Source organism: Equus quagga, chromosome 12 (assembly GCF_021613505.1).
Source record: "Equus quagga isolate Etosha38 chromosome 12, UCLA_HA_Equagga_1.0, whole genome shotgun sequence".
NCBI lineage: Eukaryota > Metazoa > Chordata > Mammalia > Perissodactyla > Equidae > Equus > Equus quagga.
In genome coordinates this window covers 80,198,612-80,218,220 of record NC_060278.1, presented here as the reverse complement: position 1 = coordinate 80,218,220, position 19,609 = coordinate 80,198,612, and the positions used below count along the sequence as shown (strand labels likewise).

The window sequence follows — 19,609 nt, the reverse complement described above, 5'->3', positions numbered from 1 at the left end:
AATCTAAGGTTTTCTGTGATAGCAGCCAGAACAGACCAAGACACCAGGTTTACCAAGGTATTTATCGCTCATCTTTCCCTCAGTTTTCTCCTGCAGCACTTCCTAGGTTTGTTTCTCTTCATATTTAAGTACTTCATCCGCAGTATTTAAATGGGGGCCTTTGAGTGGCTAGATGTAAGATTCTAAGTTCAACAAGTTTTTTTCCTTTAGTCCTTAAGAATGTTAACTCCACAAACAGGGTAGGTTGTTGCTGGAAAACCTGACGTCCACAATCCCAGCTCTAGGCTTTGCTTCTGCTCATTTTCTCTGGAAGCTTTCAGAGTGGTCTGTCTTTGTTAATCTTAAATTTTACTACCCAGTAGTGAAGATGAACTACATTACAGATATGTGTCAACATGAAAGAATCTCACAACAGTGAGTGAAACGTGCCAATACACACACTCATTCCTTTTATGTGGTGTTCAAAACCAGGCTAAACTAAAACTAAATAGTAAATTGTTTAGGGATGCCTATGTATGGCAAAACTGTGAGGAAAAGTGAGGAAAGAATAAATCCAAAAGCCAGGTAGTGGTTCTCTTGCTGAGGGACGGGGATGCACCAGGAGAGGCCCATGGGGTGGATGAGGGGGTTTGAAGTATTGGTAACGATTTGTCCCAGCTGGGGGTGGGAACGTGGGGATTCTATTATTTTTTTAACACTTACACATATTTTTCACATGTATATAATGCAAGGGAAAACATTTCACCTTGTGACTGGTTGGCCAGCAGCGGCTCTCGGGTCAGGACACTGAGCAGAGCAGGCAGCAGGCTGCACACCCTATGGGAGCAGCTGTGGGGGTCACTGACGGCCAAAACTGACAGAGATGAACCAGGGATGGAGACAGGAATGTTGGGCTCTACAGTCGCTCTCAATTAAGAAATATACCTAAGCCCCTCTGGACTCAGCGTCGTACCCCGGTGGGGAGCCACGCCTCTGACCGAAGGAGCTGTCACCCGCTGGTCTGAGGCTCGGCTCTGAGCCCTTCCCGGCACCCACATCTGGGGAGTTCCTGCCCCAGTCTATACGCCGTCGGCCGGAGGGACCGAGGCTGCTCTGGAAGCCTTTGATTCCACGGTGTGGACAGTCGGCCTTTCTGGGCACCAATCCCTAAGAGGTCTCCAGTTTCCAGATGACCCAATAAGAGACTCGTCATTTCACCCCAAAATCCAGCACGAGCACATGCTCTAACCGAGGTCTCACTACCCACTCAGGCAGCCTCCCAAGGAGCTGCATGGTCCTCCAGGCCGTGGGCTGATGACACTTCGGCTCCTGTGGTCCTCCTTCAAGGCTCCGGGATGCCCGACAACAGCAACGTGAGTGCCTCGCTGAAACGAATTTCTCATTAGCCCCTGTCCCTCCCCTGGGTGATGACTTTTAATTAACGGCAGGTTTCTTAAAGACCAAAGGAGGAGGCAGGTGACCAGCAGAGCCGCGTCCAGGAGAGCTTTTATTTATACGGAACAGTTTTAAAAATACAGAATAAAATAGCTTTATCTCTACTATTATTCACAACATCTGGTCCAAATAGTACATATTTTTAAAATACTTAAACGTTTAATGAAGCCATGTTAGAAAAACAATATGAAAATTCTTTTTAAAAACTCCATAAAAGAATTACACATCTCGAAAAACAACCCCACCCCAGATACCCTCGGTGTGCGAAATAAAAACAAACAAAATCCCAGAAAGGTACATAGCCAAAGTCAGTCACAAAAACTCAAGGAAAATACAAGCATCCCCACTGTTTTTAGAACAGTCAGAAATGTGTTAATGTGTCAAACAAAGGTCATTATGAATGAACGAAAAAGGGTATCCCCTTGAACTGTCAGTAAGATGACAACGCTGGTCGGGGGTCCTAAGTGCCGGGGGACACACACAGCGATTGTAAGGACGCTGGAAGTTATTTATGTACAGTGATGATGAGGCAGAGCCAGGAACAGCCTAGAAGGACAGGAATGTGTGTGAGGCTGCTGAAAGGGGCTCCCCAGCGCTAACGTGCTTTACAGGTCCACGGGCAGAAGCTGAACGCTGGCAAAAACGGGCGGCATTCTTGCACCACTCCAGTTGTGACTGCAGGAGGGGTGGAAGGTGGGAGATGTCCTGTTCTCTGTGCATAAGGGGACAGAGAACAATACCCACAGCATAAGAAACCCCAGGCTCTTCTCTAAAGCCAAGGGGCGGCTCGCTGGGCCCTGTGAAAGCTCAGGCACATGTGCAGGGCTACCACGGTGTCCAGTGGGCATGGCTGGGTGTGCACACAAGGCTTCCAGCAACAGCCACACTAGGCTTGGTGTGTGCAGCCGAGTGTGCACCCCAACACAGCCACCAGCAGGAAGCCGCCTGTCCGCACGCCACACAGGTTCCAGAATGAGGTCTCCGCCACAGATCGTTCCTTATTCACCCTCTACCTGGCTTGGCCGCTCTTGTGGCATCAATATTATGGAAGATTGGAGTTGCCAACTTCAAGCCTAAGTTGCTAGTACTAATATTTCAGCAGGGACACGAATTAAAGAAAAAACAACTTAGCTCATGGACATAAGATATACGCATGGGTAAATAAAGTATACACACATACTAGAGATTCATCAATGGAGAAATTCTATCATCACATGACATTGTCATGAAAATTATACCATTCCCTCCCTGGAAAACTGTGACTATTATCCTGGGCAGAAATGTTGTTTTACTATATGGAAATACTGCAATATTCATGCATAAACCAAGTTGTCATCATGAAAGTCAGTATGCTACGGCATAAAGCAAATCCCGTGTGTGAATTTGTTACCATGAAAATGGGAAACCATCAGGACCCAGGATGCTTCATTCTAGCTGGCCTGGTTAAGCCACTTCTCTTGCTTTGATCAACCACAAGAAACTTCCTCAAAGTTAACGTTTGAAACCCTCTTAAGAAAGATTCTGTATCAATGAATCTAAGTTTAATTCCCTAGTGAGAACGAGAATAAAAATTGCTTACAGAGACTGGAGCCATTTCCCATGATTCTGTGAACCATGCTAGATACTTTACCAAAACCAGTGGGGGGGGAGGTCTCCCCTGCCCCCCACTGTGATATGGGCAATAGCTACTGTCCTTATACTTTCTACATCAGGATGGCCAACGTAAATGTGAAGATGGTGGGTAGGTGGTCGCTGTAGAAATTGGAGACTGAATGCCCTGCCCAAGGACATTTACATCCACAATATTCTAAAACATTCTATTAGCCAAACAAAGCAGGGTGGGCATGCGGCCCCAGCAATGCAGGCCAACAATGTAAGTGGGAAGTGTTACAGGCACAGACCACGCATGGCCACCGCGTTCCCCAAAACCTCCCCTTCAGGTGTGTGCTCAACTCTAAGGAGCAGATGAACACGTTTTTCTTTCAATTACAGACTCATTCTCTAGCATATTTGCAAGCAGGAGGCCACGTCCTAAAACGGCTGGTGGATTCTGCGTGTACAAGATTTATCAGTTGTCATGAGACTCCAATCCCTCAAGCAAAGTTGAGTTTCACAGGTAGTGCAGAAAGTACCAGATTCAATGGGACCTCTAGTCAGGCTGCCCTCTTTCCTCCTCACCTCCTGTCCCCTCCCCACCCTTGGACAGAGACTCTAACATCGGCCCCAATGGAACAGGAAGGGCAAAAACCCTCTTTCCGATAGGAGGTGTTGGTACAGGGCTTCCCTCCACATTTGAACGCTTGCAGAAGACAAAGCCCGGACCAGCAGATTTGAAACCTCCTCATAACCTGGCCCAACGAGGGCTTTCAGAAGGGAGTAGGCTTCTGGACATTCGAAGCACGTACCCTGAGTATTACTCACTGGGAGGGAAGATGCCCGGTCACGTTAAGTTGAAGGGAAGTTGTTTCTGAATTACCGACGGTTCAGATGCTTTTATTGGGTATTTGGTCCTTCTGCTCACCTAGAGCTGGAATACTGCAAATCTCTGGGATGTTTAACCATTTTCCCCATTTTTCCAGAGCAGAGAAATTGGAGATGCTGAGCAAAATACACATAGAAGCAAGTGAGAGCAATCAGCGTAGGAGGGCTGTCAGTCTCGAGGGCTTACCAAGTTAAAGAGGTGAAAACCGTTAACCAGTGTGCTTCTAAAGTAACTATGCGTCGGATACAATTTTAAAAAACATGACATACAAATTTAAATGTAATTTAGAATCTAAATTTTTTACTTAATCTGCAATAAGATCTTGGCAAAACAATGCAGTGGCTCTGAAGTATTCTTGCCAGAATAAGCCTTGAAGCCCCAACCTTTCCAGGAGTCAAAGAGGCGACAGTGACACAATAATGCTGCCAAAGACATCCCAATGCAGAGAGGCAGAGCCAGCTGTGGGGGCAGGAGATGCACCATGTGGACACAAGGCTGCCGAGAACCATGCTCTGCTGTTGGAGACAGGAATGCCCAACGCCATCTAAGACTCAACCAGGTCAGCAAATACTTAAGAAGCACAACCTCATCAAGTGAGGCTTTTCCTTTGGCTGAAAAATCTCAAACCAAATTCAACAGATGTTATTTTTTTCAGAAGGAATTTAGTGTTATTCATTAGAACTCAACAGAGGGGGCCTGCAGGCTGCTTTTCTCACCACCTTCTGCTTTAACTTAAACAAGAAAGGCAGCATTTGACCAGGGGATCTAATCTTCCTCTCTGCAAAATCAAGATTCAGTGGACATGCAACAGGGCAACCCACAGAAATGGCTTGCAATAGAACTGCAAGTGACGAATTTACCAGGTGGCCGGACCATTCAATATGGCGGCTCTGTTTGTTACCTGCCCCAGCTTCCCTTCTTCACAAAACAAATTCACGTATAACTTAACCCATGGTTTCTGGGCTCTGGTCCAGTAGTCAGTTTTGATAAATAGATTAGGCATTACAGTATTTACACTTTTGTGGTATCAAGCAATACAAAACACAACCACAACAATGGTTACTGGCTTTCAAAAGCCATGACAAGCTTCCCTGATGGTGTCCACAGCTTTACAAATGCTGGTTCTTTTCTTAATAAGGGGTAGGGGAGTGGGGGACAAGTAATAGGGATGCAAGGTAAGAGGATCACATGGAAAAACACTGATTTCAAAAATCTGCTATAGTCAATAACATTAAATAGGAATAAAATCTTGTAATTATAGACACGCGTGACAATAACTGACATCCACATGACAGCAGAGCTAAGGCTCCCAGGAACGTCTGCTTGGTGCCCTTGTGTGGCACTCTATACCCATCATACCAGCCAGGAGTGATAAATGCCAGATGGAATGTCTCAGCTACTAGTGAAAAAGAGGCCAGTATCAAATGTGCTGGCCCAGCCTGGACCTGGGTGGCACCAAGAAAGAGCAGTTGAAAATCAGATACTGATTTCAAGGTACTTTCCCTTCCCCCTCAAGCCCCTAAACAGATTTCCATCTTAATAGTATCTGTACAGATCTTACTCATGCACAGATCTGGGCACGGGGTAACCACGTCAGTTTTCAATCAGGTCAACGGCCTCCTCTTACAGGAGGATCAGGCAACACAGAATCACATATGACCTGTCAGTTGTGACAATGGGAGGATACTGGTGCCCCTTGATCAGAGGTGGTCTCTGCAGTTCAGGCCGAGGTCAAATAAAAAAACAAGCTGGTTCAGGTGCATCCGGAACAGAAGGCCCCCGGACCCTGGAGGCGGCTTGTAGGAAAGCTAGCACGGGGTGGTGGAAGGGGACTGAAAACCAGGAATCACTGCGGATTTCAAACATCCACTCCCACAGGAGGACAGGACCTTCAAGTTCAGTGACCATGGCCAGCAGTGAATGCTCTCAAGGGCAAGGGGTCAGGGCTTAAATAAGGAGAAAAGTGAGACATCCTATCAGACATAATCACTACCCACAACAAAAAAGCTATTTGTAACCTGTCTCAGCTCTGGGATGCAGAATGTAAATGCAGATATACAAACATATATGTTACTGCTTGTTACTCAGCAAGGAACTACAGCTTCACGCCTCACTGCGGCCGGGCCACAGGGCGAGCTATGGCTATACCGTGGCCTGGGAGTCCTCGTCGGAACTCCGGCTGTTTGCGCTCTTCCCGAGGCTTTTCCAGGTGTAGCCCGCAAAGGTCGGGCTGATGGGTAAGTAGCTGAAGCATCTGTATTTTTTAATAATGTTCATGCCAAACGGCAAATCGTAGGACTCCATGCCATCGAGCGACTTGCTCCCTTTGCCCACGCCCTTCTTCCACTTCCTGATTCCTCTTTCCTCTGGAGTACCTGTGGAACACACACACACACACACAAAGCGCACCTGAGGAGCAAGCAATGGCATCAGCTATCCCGATGCCCACACCAGAAATCTAAGAATCGCTAACCCATCCTTGTTCCTCTGGCCCCACGTTCAAATGACCTCCTGACGACTCTGCCTCCCCCATCCTTCCACGTGATGAACAATCTCAATTTTCACGGTGGAGGTCTGGCCCAGGCTATGTCCTTGCTTTCCAGGGCCATCACATCGGTCTCTTAACTGTCTGTCTAGTCTTCCCTCTCACCATTCCCTCCTCCAAATCTGTTCTCAAACACTCTGCAAAAAACAACAAAAACTTCCAAAATGCAAATCTGATCTTGCAAAATGGGGCCCAGAGTCTTTATTATACCATATACAATGCCTTCATCAACTGGTTGTGGCAACCCCCTCCATGCAGACACACCAAGTTTTACGCTGCTTTGCTCCATTTTAGTGTGTGTGTGTTGCACATGTCATGTATTTCCCACCTGTCGTGCTCCTCTGAGGAGGAACTTCCACTGGTGTAACACTCTGGGCCACTCTGCACCCTGACAGATGAGTCAGGGAGAAAGATGGGGGCCCACAGGCTCAGCAGCTCCTAGACTTTTTTTCAGACATCTTCCCAGTGCAGACGGGAATACTGGCAGCTTCTCTTGGCTACACGGGATATCTAACAATATCCTTCTGTGCCCGAGCCCGGGTGATGAGCTCGAGTCTACGGTGCGGTATTCAGGAACCTCATTATTTTCTTACATCTAAGCCACCCTCCTATCAGTGTTCCAGTGGCAAAGCTGACTTTCATTTCCATCTGTCTGACTCCTGTGTCTCTCTCTCTCAGTTAGTTCTCACTTAGGAGAGAAAGAAGTATTAGTTATTGACCCCATAAATCTAACACCTTTCTCCTATTCATGCAGGTGATTGCTTCTGCCAGACGCGTTCATCCCAGGTGTCCACAGCCTCAACTGATACCTCTTGATTGAGGCTTTTTGGACGTGGGTTGTCTTAAGGGGAAAATCTCAATAAAACCTTCAAGCTCAAGAATAAGCATCACGTCCTAGATGGCAGGTGAATCTACCAGTGCATCCATGGCAGCAATTCACAATGTACACAGCAGCCTCCTCTGGGAACCTGGAAGGCTGCAAGGCAGGGCCCAAATCCCATCCTAGTCCATCACCCAGAGCTTGGCACAGAATGCGCCCTGCTCAGAAACAAGGGTTATGGGTGGTGGGGAGACAGCTGCCTCCACCCATCTCTCCGTCATTGATCCTGGCAGCCACCTGTGCCCACTGTGCTCCCTGTCTTTTGGTCTTAGTTGGTTGGGGACCCGTCTTAGGAAGGACTCATTAAAGGACAGGCTTCCCAAGGGGGAGAAGTGTTGAAGGCTCATGGAAGTGTGTGGACAAGCTGACGAAAGCCAAATTGCAGGACACTGGGCATGGTTGTGCAAGAGGACAGGCTGCCCGGACTGTGCCCCAGGCATCGCCCTGCCACGTCACCATGTGCCAGGAATTTACCTGCTTTTTCTCTTAAAAGTAACGCAGCAAGAAGGGAAAAAACAACTAATAAGCTTGTTAGCAAAAGACTGATTTACAAAAGGAGGCTGCGAGTGTTATCTTAATCACTGGAGAAAAGACAGTTTTAACCAGTGCTGGCTTTGAACTGATTCACTCTTCCTGCTTCCCGTATTTATTTGGCAAAAAGTAACTCATATCTGTAATAAGCATGTTTGATATTTACACATACCTGGGATGGTGTTATCCAAAATAAAAGCCACACAGCCTCCTACAAACATGGCAGTTGTGAGAAGAACGTTCAACACTTGATCGATTCCTGATATCCCTGGAAACAGACCAGAGCAACCGGGTCATTGCGACAGCCAGGATGGGCCTGCCCTTGACCTAGAAAGGAGCCCCGGGGCGGACTAATCACCAGTCAATGCTGTGCATGACAGTGTAAACTTCTGTTGTGCATGTGTAGATAAATTTATGCCAGTAATGTTATAAACTGCCATGAATACTTTCAACAGTAATCAAAAGATATCTCCATAGGAAAAATTCCTAACAATGGTGCATAGAAGATAAATCGAACAGAGTGGAGTTCACCCTAACATGAACTATGAAGCCACTGAGGATGGTGTTTGCAGATTAAAAAAGAAAAATCAATATAAAAGATGGTTGTTGTAAGGTTGAAAAAAATCACAAAGTGAATATAACAAGACAACAAAAATATCTGTGGTATCCGCAATCAGATAAAGGGTTTCAGAATTCTGGGTTACTAATTAGTGCTTAGCTGCTTTTAATTAGGGGCAACTGGATTTATAAAGATGTCCACACATGAATATGATATTACAATGTAAAAAGCAGCAAGAACCTCCTTGTCATTAGAAGTTCACACACTTTCTATATTTAAAATATATTGATCCCCAACAGAAAATAACAAGTGTTGGTGAGAATGCAGAGAAACACAAATCCTTGTACACAGCTTGCAGGGATGTAAAATAGTTCACCTGCTGTAGGAAAGAAGTGAGTGGCTCCTGAAAAAGTTAAATACAGCATTACCATACAAACCAGTGATTCCACTCCTAGGTATACTGCCACAAGAATTGAAAACAGGTACTCAAACACAGCTGATACTCATTACTGGCAGATTCTGTATTTGTGAATTCACCTACACACTAAAATTTACTTGTAAACCCAGAGTGAACACTCGTGGGCTTTCACAGTCACTCACGCACACGCACAGCAGGGAAATACGTGAGTTGCTCAACACACATGTTCTCAGCTGAGGGCAAACAAGGTAAGGCTCTGCCTTCTTGCTTCAGCTCAGACTGTAAACAAGTGTCCTGTTAGCACCATTTTTTTGTGTGTTTTTGTGCTTTTTCCTTGGTGATTTCGCTGCTTAAAATGGGCCCTAAGTGTTGTGCTGAAGTGCTGTCTAGTGCTCCTAATCATGAGAAAGCCACGGTGTGCCTTACAGAGAAAGCACGCTTGCTAGATGAGCCTCATTCAGGCCTGAGTTACGGGGCTGTCAGCCATGTCTGCCCCAGGAGCCAGGGTGCTAATTTGCTAATTCCACGTTCACGGTGACTTTTCAGAACATAACTAGCATGACTGAGGACAGCCTGTACTTGTACACCAAGGTTCATGACAGCGCTACTCACAATAATCAAAATATGGAAACAACCCAAACGTCCATCAATGGATAAATGGATAAACAGATTAGGGTATATACATGTGATGGCATATTATTTAGCCATAAAAAGGAAGGAAACACTTCTACATGCTATAACATGGATGAATCTCGAAAACATGATGCTAAGTGAAAGAAGTCAGACACCAAAGGTCACAGAATCATGAGGTTCTATTTATATGAAATGTCCAGAACAGGTAAATCCACAGAAACAGAAAACAGATTGGTGGTTGCTAAGGGCGGGAGAAGGGGGATTAAGGGTAAGGAATTTTATTTTGGGGTGGTGATGCGGCTTTGGAAACTAGACAAGAGGCAGTGATTACACAACACTGTGAATGTATTTAAGTGCCACTGAACTGTTCACTTTAAAATGGTTAATTTTATGTTATGTGAATTTCATCTCAAAAAAAATATATATATATATAAAACAGTCCTGAATTCTGCATAAAAGATCAGCGGGAATAGCTATTTCCTCAGCTGGCTCCTTTTGCTCACTCTTCATGACAGTGGGGTATTAAAATAAAAAGGAGTTTAAAGGTTAATCTTGAATTCAAAGTAGCTATAATCCTAGTAGAAAAACATGTATTTCAGAGTCTATGAAGTTGTTTCAATAAATTATCCATTTTAATAAAGCATCCATCTGAGAAACCAAAGGTTTTACAGAGGCATTCATCCCAAAGGAGAGGGTCACGGTGAAAAAAAAAAAGACCTAACGTGCACGTTATGTGCACACGCCAGCTCTTGCGGGGAGAACACAGGGCTTCCAGATAAACTTGGGCAAAGTGAGATTCAAATGAAATATGCAGACTGACATTCACCAGAACAATTTCTGACTCTCCAACTGGGCATGAGCTGTTTGTGAACTGGTGGCTGTGGTTCCGACTCCCCCCAGATTCAAGGCCTGTTTTCTGTACCTGTGACGAGAGGGTTCTGTCTGAGGTAACTTGGAAGGACGAGCCCAAAGAAGATTGAAAATCCAAGCACAAAGAGGTTCCGGGAAGAATTCAAATCGATGAACTGCAGGTTGGAGAGTCCAACAGCTGTGATCATCCCTGGAGAGAGAACCATCAGACAGGCCCAGTGAGCTCACCTACGGCACGGCCGCCAGACGCCCCAGGCCGTCAAAGAAAGACTCCCCACCACGTCCTTTCTCTGTCCCATCCGTGTCAAGTCCGGAGACCAGTGCAGTGGCAGGACAGGTGGTCAGAAGGTGACCACCTGGGTCTCTGATCCAATGACCCTCTGCCTAAGCTCTATTAGGGCTTGTTCAGGGGCATAAACATTACACTATGCTTTCTTAAGACCAAGCAGAAAACTAAGGACATTGGTCCCCCCTTAAAACTTCTATGCAAACATTTTGATTAAATTGGGAAACCCTCCCAAATATTTGGCCCCTGATTACTACAACTGAATGACACCAAGATCAAATTGAGCCCCACTGTAAAAATGGTCAGTTTTAAATGGCCCACTCAAAGGGGAAGGTATTTGAGTCAAATCAATTAGAAATGCCAATGAAGGAGATTAAAGTAATCTTCCATTTCCTAGCAGAATCACTCTACATTTGGTTCTACCTTTAACATAAGTTCAACGCAGAGAGTGATGTAGGTTTAACTTTTCAAGGTGCATCCTTTCGTATTTTAAAATAGAAGTGTGTTCCCTTCTACCTTACTGAAGGGATTCAGCAAAAAGCCATGGTCCCTATTAAAAATCAGCAAATGTGGAGAAAGAAAAGGAGCCTGAGAGGGAAGCCCGCTATCAAGGAAACACAATTTTACCAAAGAGAGTACAGAAGAGGGCGCCAAGCACAGGGTCTGGAAGGGAGGCGAAGAGGGCGCTGAACTTGCCGATCATGCCCAACCCCAGCATGAGGGCCGCACCGTACTGTATCACCCGGCGACTGCCAACCTGCAGGACACACCAGAGGGCAGAGACAGGCGTTCAGCTAGAGGTCCTCCAGCAGCACAGATTCCGACCCAGCACCCCCGAGGGCAAATGTAACGATATCCTCAGACAAGATCTGGATTACTCCAAAAACTTTTAGTTGGAGGGGTCAGTCTCATTTCACAATGAGGACTGATCTCAATAGAAAATTACTACAAATTACTCTAAAGACACCCAGAGCAGAAAATTCCCACCACCTTTCTTCATTCCCATCCCCCTCCTCCTCCCTTTGACTGTGGGTGGCCCTGGGTCTCGGCCCTCGCTTCTCGGAGCCCTGGGTGATGTCACCTCAGCGTGGACCGTTCCTGCGCTCAAGCCCTGGGCTTCCAATGCTCTCACACTCAAGGGCTGGGAGGCCCTCCTACTGCCTCACATGCAAAATGCAAAAGCTACACTCTACTCTGGCCCTGCTTCTCTTCAGGGTTCCTGGCATCACCCTTCACCTAGTTAACCCACCCCAAAGCACTTCAGCCTCAACGACTCCGTCTTCCCCAGACCTTGAATCACTTCTGGAATCCTCTCCTTATGGTGTCTTGCCCGTGAGAGGTGGCAGAGCCTCCAGGCCAGGGAGTGCAGACGTCCTGAGCCCAGCTGCCTGGGTCACGCTCCCATGCCAGCCCTGACCATGTGACTGGGGCAAGCTACTCCGCCTCTCTGGATGGCAGGACCCTCATCTCTACAACGATAAACTGCGTGGTTTTGCTTTGAGGATTAAATGAAATGACGTGTCAAACAGTCTGAACTGCACCTAGCAAGCATGAGCCTCTTTGATAGGCTCCCACTTGGGCTTGCTGCCTCTGGCCCTTCCTCCACCCACCCATCCTCTCCACTGTGGTGGAGTGACCTCTCTAACACACTGATCTGGGAGGTCAGGGCCCTGCCCAAGCCCTCAGGTGCTCATGAAATAAAACCCACTTCTCCGGCTCTTCCCAAGGGAGCCAAGCCTACTGACGAGCTCCCTGCCCTGTGTCCTGCCCCAGTCATGCTGGGGGTTTATCACTCGCTCCTCAATGTACCAGGCATGTCCAGGCCTGTCTATCTGGAACACTCTTTCCCACTCACCCCTTCTGGTTGGTTCCCAGACATGTCTTTCAAAACACTACCCAAATGCTACGTCCTCTGAAAAGCCTTCCTTGATTCTAAGGCTGGGTTCCTCTACTCTGGGCGTCTACAGCACCATGTATAACATTTCCCACCTGGTCTCATCTTCATTTGTTAAGCCTGATCTCTGCCTTCTAGAAACTTCCATCTAGCCCACTGTCACGCAGGTGGAGGGAGGCGGAGCTGGCACTGGGCTCAAGAATCCTGCACTGTTGGGCCCTACTCTGCGCTGCCTCTCCCAGGAAAACACCCTGAGGACATAAACCGGGTAAAGGAAGTTCCAGAAACATCTGAGAGAGTGTCCATAGGTACACATAGCTTTAACTCTGACTTACAGTGAGGAGAAGATGGCTAGTTACAAGTTAATTAAAACGAAATGAAATTTAAAATTCAGTCCCTCAGTTGTACTCGCCATACTTCAGGTGTTCTGAAGGCACGTGTGGTTGGTGGCTCCTGCAAGGTGTAGAACATTTCCACCACTGCAAGTGTTCTCCAGACAGCGCTGGTCTAGAGTGTGCAACACCTTCTCAAAGGACTCACAGGTCAGCTGGCTAAGAATCAAAGTCGAATCTTACTGAGCAAAGGAAGATAGGGCTGTCCAGCCAGGATCAGCCACTGCTGACCCTGGAGCCCAGGCTCCTCTGTTGTGCTCTACAGCTCCTGCCACCACACCACCGCCAAGTGCAGGGAAGCATCGAAAATGTCATGCAAACTGGCAAACTGAGCAAAACTGATATATGCTTGGCTGTATTACATGATAAGGAAGCCTTTTATTTACAAACACTCATTTTTCAGCAAATATTTTTAAGGACCTACTACATGACTAGCACTTGTTAGACTGGGGGTGCTACAAAGATGAATAAGTCACAAGCTTATGATCAAATAATTGTACTGCTGCGATTGTTACACTATACGGGAGCCCAGGGAACAGAAACTGAAGAGCTGGGGAGGGTCTTGAGAAATGAGCAAGAGTTCACTGGAGGAAGAGCAGCCAGGCGGAGGGAACCACCTGTGCAAAGACCACCTCCCAGCAGGGTCAGCCCTGTCAGGAGTGCATAGGGAGGGCCAAGCGGCCCCAGGGATGCCTGAAACAGTAAATCTTACATGAAAAACATGCACGGAAGGAAGACTGATCTGCCTTAGACGCTGTCAAAAAAAACAAGCAGCAAGTAAGCCATTCTCCTGTTCAACGAATATTAACCAAGTGCCCAGTACACACTTGTGTTCCAAGCACCAGAGACAGCCCTACAGTCCCCTCCCTCCTGGAGCTGGCAGGGAGCCTTCGCATCTCCCTTCCTGCTGCCCATCTGTGGAATCTCCTCCTCGCCTCCCTGTGACCTCCCTCCTGAACTTCGGCTCTGCCTCTAGGGCCATGGAAAAATCCACAGTGTTCCTGACTTTCCAAAGTCTCCAACAGCGTGGAAGGCAGCAGAGGAGAAACGACCTTCCTCTGGACACCACCAAAGAGAGAGTACAGCCAGGGGAGACGGTGTCCACTCCGTTCCCAGAAATAAACTTAGGGCTGAGAATCTATTAACAGTGTCTATAGCTTACTGTGCGCCGCCCACCTGCCGGGACTCTGCTAAGTGCTCTACGTCAAGTTATCACCGCCGATGCCTTGCAAATTATCTCTGCAGACCAGGGCATGGAGACTCAGAGAGGTGACGTAACTTCCTCATGGTTACACGAGGAGAAAGTGATGCGGTCAGGGCTGGAATCCAAAGCAGCCCCCTGCCCACCATGTCACAGCGCCCTTCCCTGTGGGCCGGACGTTGGAACACACTCAGCAGGGATGTCCCGCACGTGGACGCCAACCCTTCAGCACTTCAGAACACGCGGCGGCAGGGGCAGCTCAACTCTTGCTCAAACAGGCTAGAATTTCCAGGTACGTGGAATGCCGTAACTCGACAAAAGACAGCAAATACTAGGCCAGGAATGGAGGCAGAGTCTGCGGAAGAGCCAAGACCACCCTCCTTCCATACGCCCGACGTCTAATACAACGACCCAGACCAACGTGTCACATAGAACTTTCTACAGCTAGGGAAACGTTCTGTATCTGTGCTGTCAGCCACCCATGACCACTGAGCCCTTGAAACACGGCTGGTGTGACTGAGGAACTGAGTTTTTCATTTTAACTTATTTCAACTTAAATAGCCACATGTAGCTACTGACTACCGTACTGGACAGCACAGATGGAGACCTAGAATCGTCGGATTTCAGACCTGAGTTCTACTCAGAGAAGGGACTTGTCCCAAGTCTGGGGCAGAAGACAGCCCAGAACTCACACCTCCACCTACAGTGGCCTCCCGTCAGCGGCAGACATGTCGGCTGAGTCCCACTTCCCCACCCCAAGGCAGCTCAACGACCCTGACCCCTGACCCCCATGGCAGTCAGAACAAAGAAAACCGATTCCAAAGAGGACACTGTCCTTGAACAGATGATGTCTTTGCCTGGGGGGAGTGAACAAAAGGGATTCAGAGAAAAGATCAATTAGTTCATTAAATAGTGCTGGCAGGGCACCTCTTCAGAATCCATTGGCACCATTCAAATTGTAATGAAGGTAATTATTCCCCAAACCACCTTAGTCCTGTTTTGGAAGGGCACCTCACCCTGCAACACTACTTACTCCTCACAGAGACCCTGGATAACTTAAAGGAGGGCGTGTTTTAAAGGGGCGTGGAAAGCGAACGGGCTTGTTACACTGTTTTCCCCTAAGAGTCGCACCATCTACTACAATTTTACTAGTATGTTATTTTGGGTTAGTTATATGTCTACAGTTCATGGTAGCAAACTGGATAAAGGGTCACGGTTTATGCCCCACTTGGTGCCCACGTGCTCAGCATCTGCTTCTCCCCAGGGATCCTGGAGGACGTGCCCATCAGGCAGCCCTCACTGGCTATGTGCCAGGAGCAACAGGCAGCAGTTGGGGCCAATCTGCACACCTGAGGCTGAGCTCTGCGATGGGCCTGCCAACTTACAGGAGAACCAACTAACATGTCAGGCATGCACCATGCGTGCCCTGCTCCCTCCCACCTGGATTTGCAGTCCAGATTAACCAAACTTAGTATCTGGTTTCTTTTTATCTGGATATAGAATCTTGTAGACAGCCGGGGGAAGGACTTTACAGAGAATAATTTTACAGAGGTCGAACAGTTCTAGAAGGCTCCGGCTCACCCCCAAGGTCTCAGAATACAGCGCACGGGTGAGGGAGACCTGCGACTCACACAGGCAATCCCGGAGGGCGACCCAGTTCTAACAGTCTAGCTGCACAGTATACAATGGCTGGGGTCAAGCAGCACACCCTGGCGAACGGCACACGTTGGTCCAAGGCAACTGGGGTATAAAGTTTATTTGCTAGTAACAAATCTGAAAACCCCAGGAGCAGGTTCCTTCTTACAGGAAGCTGGACTGTGGCGTGGGGCAGCCCCAGGGTCAGGTGTCTGTGTGGAGTCGGGTGGGGAGGAGAGCAAACGAGCAGGACTTGGGCCCAGGCCCTGCTCAACCTGAGCAGCTCACTGGGGCTTGCTTTATCCAGTAACTCCACAAGAGACTTCATCTGAAAGAGAAGGACTCTGCTGCTAAGGTTTAAAAACCATGTTAATTCTTTATCGTAAGATCGATTTTTTTCTGTAACGAGTAGTACCATCTCTCACGTAGAACTAGTCCCACCGTCTCCCAGCTGGTCTGGTTTCCACCTCCTCCCCTGCCCTCCATGGGCTACACTCATCATAGCAGCCACAGTGATCCTTACCCAAAAAACAGATGGAGTCACACCCTAGGGCACCCGCTTCCACTTGGCCTCTGGCAGCCTACGGGGCCCACGTGACCTGGGGGACTTCATCTGATCCTGCCCCACTGGCCTCCTTGCTGATCTGCAACATGCCAGCCTGCTCCCATGACAGGGCTTTGCACTGGCCGTCCCCCTGTCAGAATGCCCATTCCCCAGGTACCTATACAGCTCCCTCCCTCGCCTCCTCCAGGCCTTTGCTCAAGGTCATCCTCTCAAGGAGGCTTAGCCTGACCCTATCTAACACTTACCCACCCTCACTCCTGACCCCCCCCCGCCCCCGCCCTGCCCTGTGTTCTGTTCATCGCTTGTCTTCCCTGCTAGATCGTGAACTCTACGAGGCTGGGGAGAGTTTTCTTTTTATTCACTGATGTATCCCGTCTGCCTAGAAGTCTCCTGGCAAAGGGTCGGTGCTTAATACAAATTTGTAGAGCTCATGGAGGAATGATAGCACCTGAATGCCTGCCTCCCCGAGCCAGCCAGGGGAGGAGAGACCTCCACCGGCATTTCAAAAACCCATCAATGCAAAAAGGGAGATGGGGGAGATGATCTCAGAATCGGAGACGTTCCCTTTGGAACTCACGGTGGTCAGACCAGTCAATGAGATGGATCAATGCTTAGAGGCCCAACCATTTAATTAGAAAAATATTTGTACCTTAGTAATTCCCAAAACTCCAATGTTGGGACTGGATGAAGTAGAGCCATTCCCAGTACCAAATATGCCATCCAGAACACAGGAGAGACCCTCCACGAAAATCCCCCTAAAACGTAAAGGAACGGGGGAAAGAAAAACATTCATTCAATGGGGGAAACACTCTGAAATTTGCTCTAAACTGTTGCGACCCAAAGGCAGGGCCCACAGGCCTGCAGCCTTCACATTCCCCGGGAGAGTTAGCAATGCAGAATCTCAGGCCCCATTCCAGACCTGCCGAAGCAGAGCCTGAATTGTGAACGGCATCCTTCACGCCTATTCAACTTTGAGAAACACCTCTCTATGCTGCACATTAGACACAGGTGTTCAGAAAATCATTCCAAATTAAAGATTTTAGCCAGAAAACAGAGCCACTTGTTGGGATCTAAGACAAACACAGGCTGTCCATTGATTTGATCCCTTTGCTATGAATATATAGTTTCATCAGGAAGGAAATGCTTTGTAATTTTGTAAACATTGGAACTTTTTAAAGAATAAATATATAAGTAACGTAACCATACGCAACAGCTCCACTAGAGAAAGGCGAGGAATCAGGAATGTAAACCCTAACAGACAATGCAAGAGATGCTAAGACACCAGCCCCACTGGATCTCATCACACACAATCGCTTCCTGAAGGGCGGCAGTTGGCTGGGAGAGGGGGGGACAACCTGAGCTGTTTTTCCTTCTCTGCAGCCTCCAATTCGCTCCCGGCACCCGGAAACTAAAGCCCAGTGTGTTGAGAACACAAACCCCACAGCCCCTAAACATCTAGATTCTGCAGACTTGATTGGTTCCTGCTCTTCTTGTCTCTGTATGAGTTCTAATTATGAACAGATGACACAGCATCTACCCCCTAGAACAGTTGGGAAATCAGAGGGACACATATCGATGACCCCAAACGAAGCAGAGAACAGGGCGGTGTCTGGCTCTTGTTTTGATGAGTTTAAGGTTTGGAGTGGTCTCAGAGAATGTCTCATGTGACTGTCACTATGAGGAAGGAAGGCTGGGAATTCTGCTCTGTGTTACGGATGAGGGAAACGAGAGCAAAATGAGGACAGCGACTTGTCCAAAGACAAATAGCAAACGGAGAGCCCTGAGGCTCGGCTGCCTTCATGGCGACGCTCTTGGTTTCTTCCCCAAGACTATCCAAACCAGAGAGCCAGGCTGGAAGCGCTGGGCCCGAGGAGGAGCTGTTCGCTCAGGACGCACCTGTTTATAGCATGGATGGGAGGCGGTGGGGCGCAGGACAGCCTGGCACAGGCGTAGTAGTCCCCGATGGACTCGATAATGCTGGCGACCACCGCGCTGAGCATGCCGATGACGCCAGCTGCAGAGACGGTGGGCAGTCCCCACTGGACTGAGGAAGGAAAACAAACATGAAATCCTCGCACGCTTTCTGAGCCAGGCAGGCAGTGGTCGGGACGCTGAGTCATTTGGTACGTCAGGGGACTCGACAGGATCCACTCAGATTCTGCAGCTTGTGACAACTCCTCGCTTATTTTTAAACCTAAGTCATCGCTGCACTAGTTGCCTGCGAGCAGTTCCTGAGTCAGATGAAGACGCCATAACCAGGACCGGTCTGCTCTACGTCTTTATTTAAAAGGAGAAACTGTTTGGCTGGAAGAGGCAAGTGCTGCTCTTCCTGCTTCGAAGCCACATTCAGTGTCTACTAAATGACAGGTTAGCACAGCCTGCTGTGCTGGGACAGAAATCTCTAGGAGGAGGATTTTTGGCTGTGCAAAGCATGGAACAAAATAATGGTGCTCTTGCCCAGAGGGGGCATCCAATGAAAAAGCAGTGAAAGGTCACCAGCTAAATTTAAATCCCAACAGTAAACATGGCACAAGGTATAGATAACCCTTCTCTATTGTTATATCAGCACCTTTTTTTTTTAGTAAACCATGTTAAGGCAAATTAAATAGTTTCCTTTAAGAAAACAAAGAGAAGTCCCAAGGTAGCTTCATTTTGAGTATCTGGATGTAGCTAATTCTTCATTAGATATATCTTTAAAGAAAAAAATCTCTATTTGGACATCGAAAGCTATAGTTGTTATTTAATAAAAATAGCACGAGGAACTTTCTCTGTTACAACGAATAGACTTCTTTGATAAAGTACCTAAACCTTCTTGCCTTGAACCATTAGTTATAACAGAGCCACTAAGTATAAGCACAGTGGGAAAAGGAGGATGGATAAAATGGTCTCTTGTGCAGCGGCTGGGGGAACAGATCACAGAAAGATCTAGGAAAGGGTAACAGTTAGACTTAATGAAGGCAACCCACATTGGGGCACAAGGCATACAAGTTACGAGGCAGGAAGAGGTGTGGTCCCTGTCCAGAGAGGGTCTGGAGGTGGGGAGCTGAGGGGAGGGGACGTCTTGGTGGGCAGTGGCCTGAGCATCAGCAGATCATCAGAATCGGGCAGGAATGGGCTGCTGCTCAGCAGAGGTGGGTGCAGCCTGGGGCAGGCAGGTGCAAGAGGGGCTCGACAAGCCACACAGAGGGGGCCTGGCCTCTGCCTCATAGGTAAGGGGGAAGAGAAAGAAGACCCCTGAAGTAAGATGTGCAGAAGATGCCTGGAATGTGTGTGAAGGCAGAACT

At 47.9% G+C, this 19,609-nt stretch overlaps 1 protein-coding gene across 8 annotated transcripts in view; it reads right to left on the bottom strand.

Moving 5' to 3' along the window:
• Positions 1-1,468: 1,468 nt before the first annotated feature.
• Positions 1,469-19,609, bottom strand: part of SLC23A2 (solute carrier family 23 member 2) — a 128,397-nt gene continuing 110,256 nt past the window's right edge. For all 8 annotated transcript variants that reach the window (XM_046679713.1, XM_046679709.1, XM_046679708.1 and 5 more), the window contains 6 exons: positions 18,222-18,369; positions 16,975-17,080; positions 11,266-11,395; positions 10,405-10,542; positions 8,045-8,140; positions 1,469-6,291 (listed from right to left, as the gene is read on the bottom strand). In XM_046679713.1, coding sequence (XP_046535669.1) covers positions 6,059-6,291; positions 8,045-8,140; positions 10,405-10,542; positions 11,266-11,395; positions 16,975-17,080; positions 18,222-18,369 — 851 coding nt within the window. In that variant the 3' untranslated portion in view covers positions 1,469-6,058. The remainder of the gene's footprint in view (positions 6,292-8,044; positions 8,141-10,404; positions 10,543-11,265; positions 11,396-16,974; positions 17,081-18,221; positions 18,370-19,609) is intronic.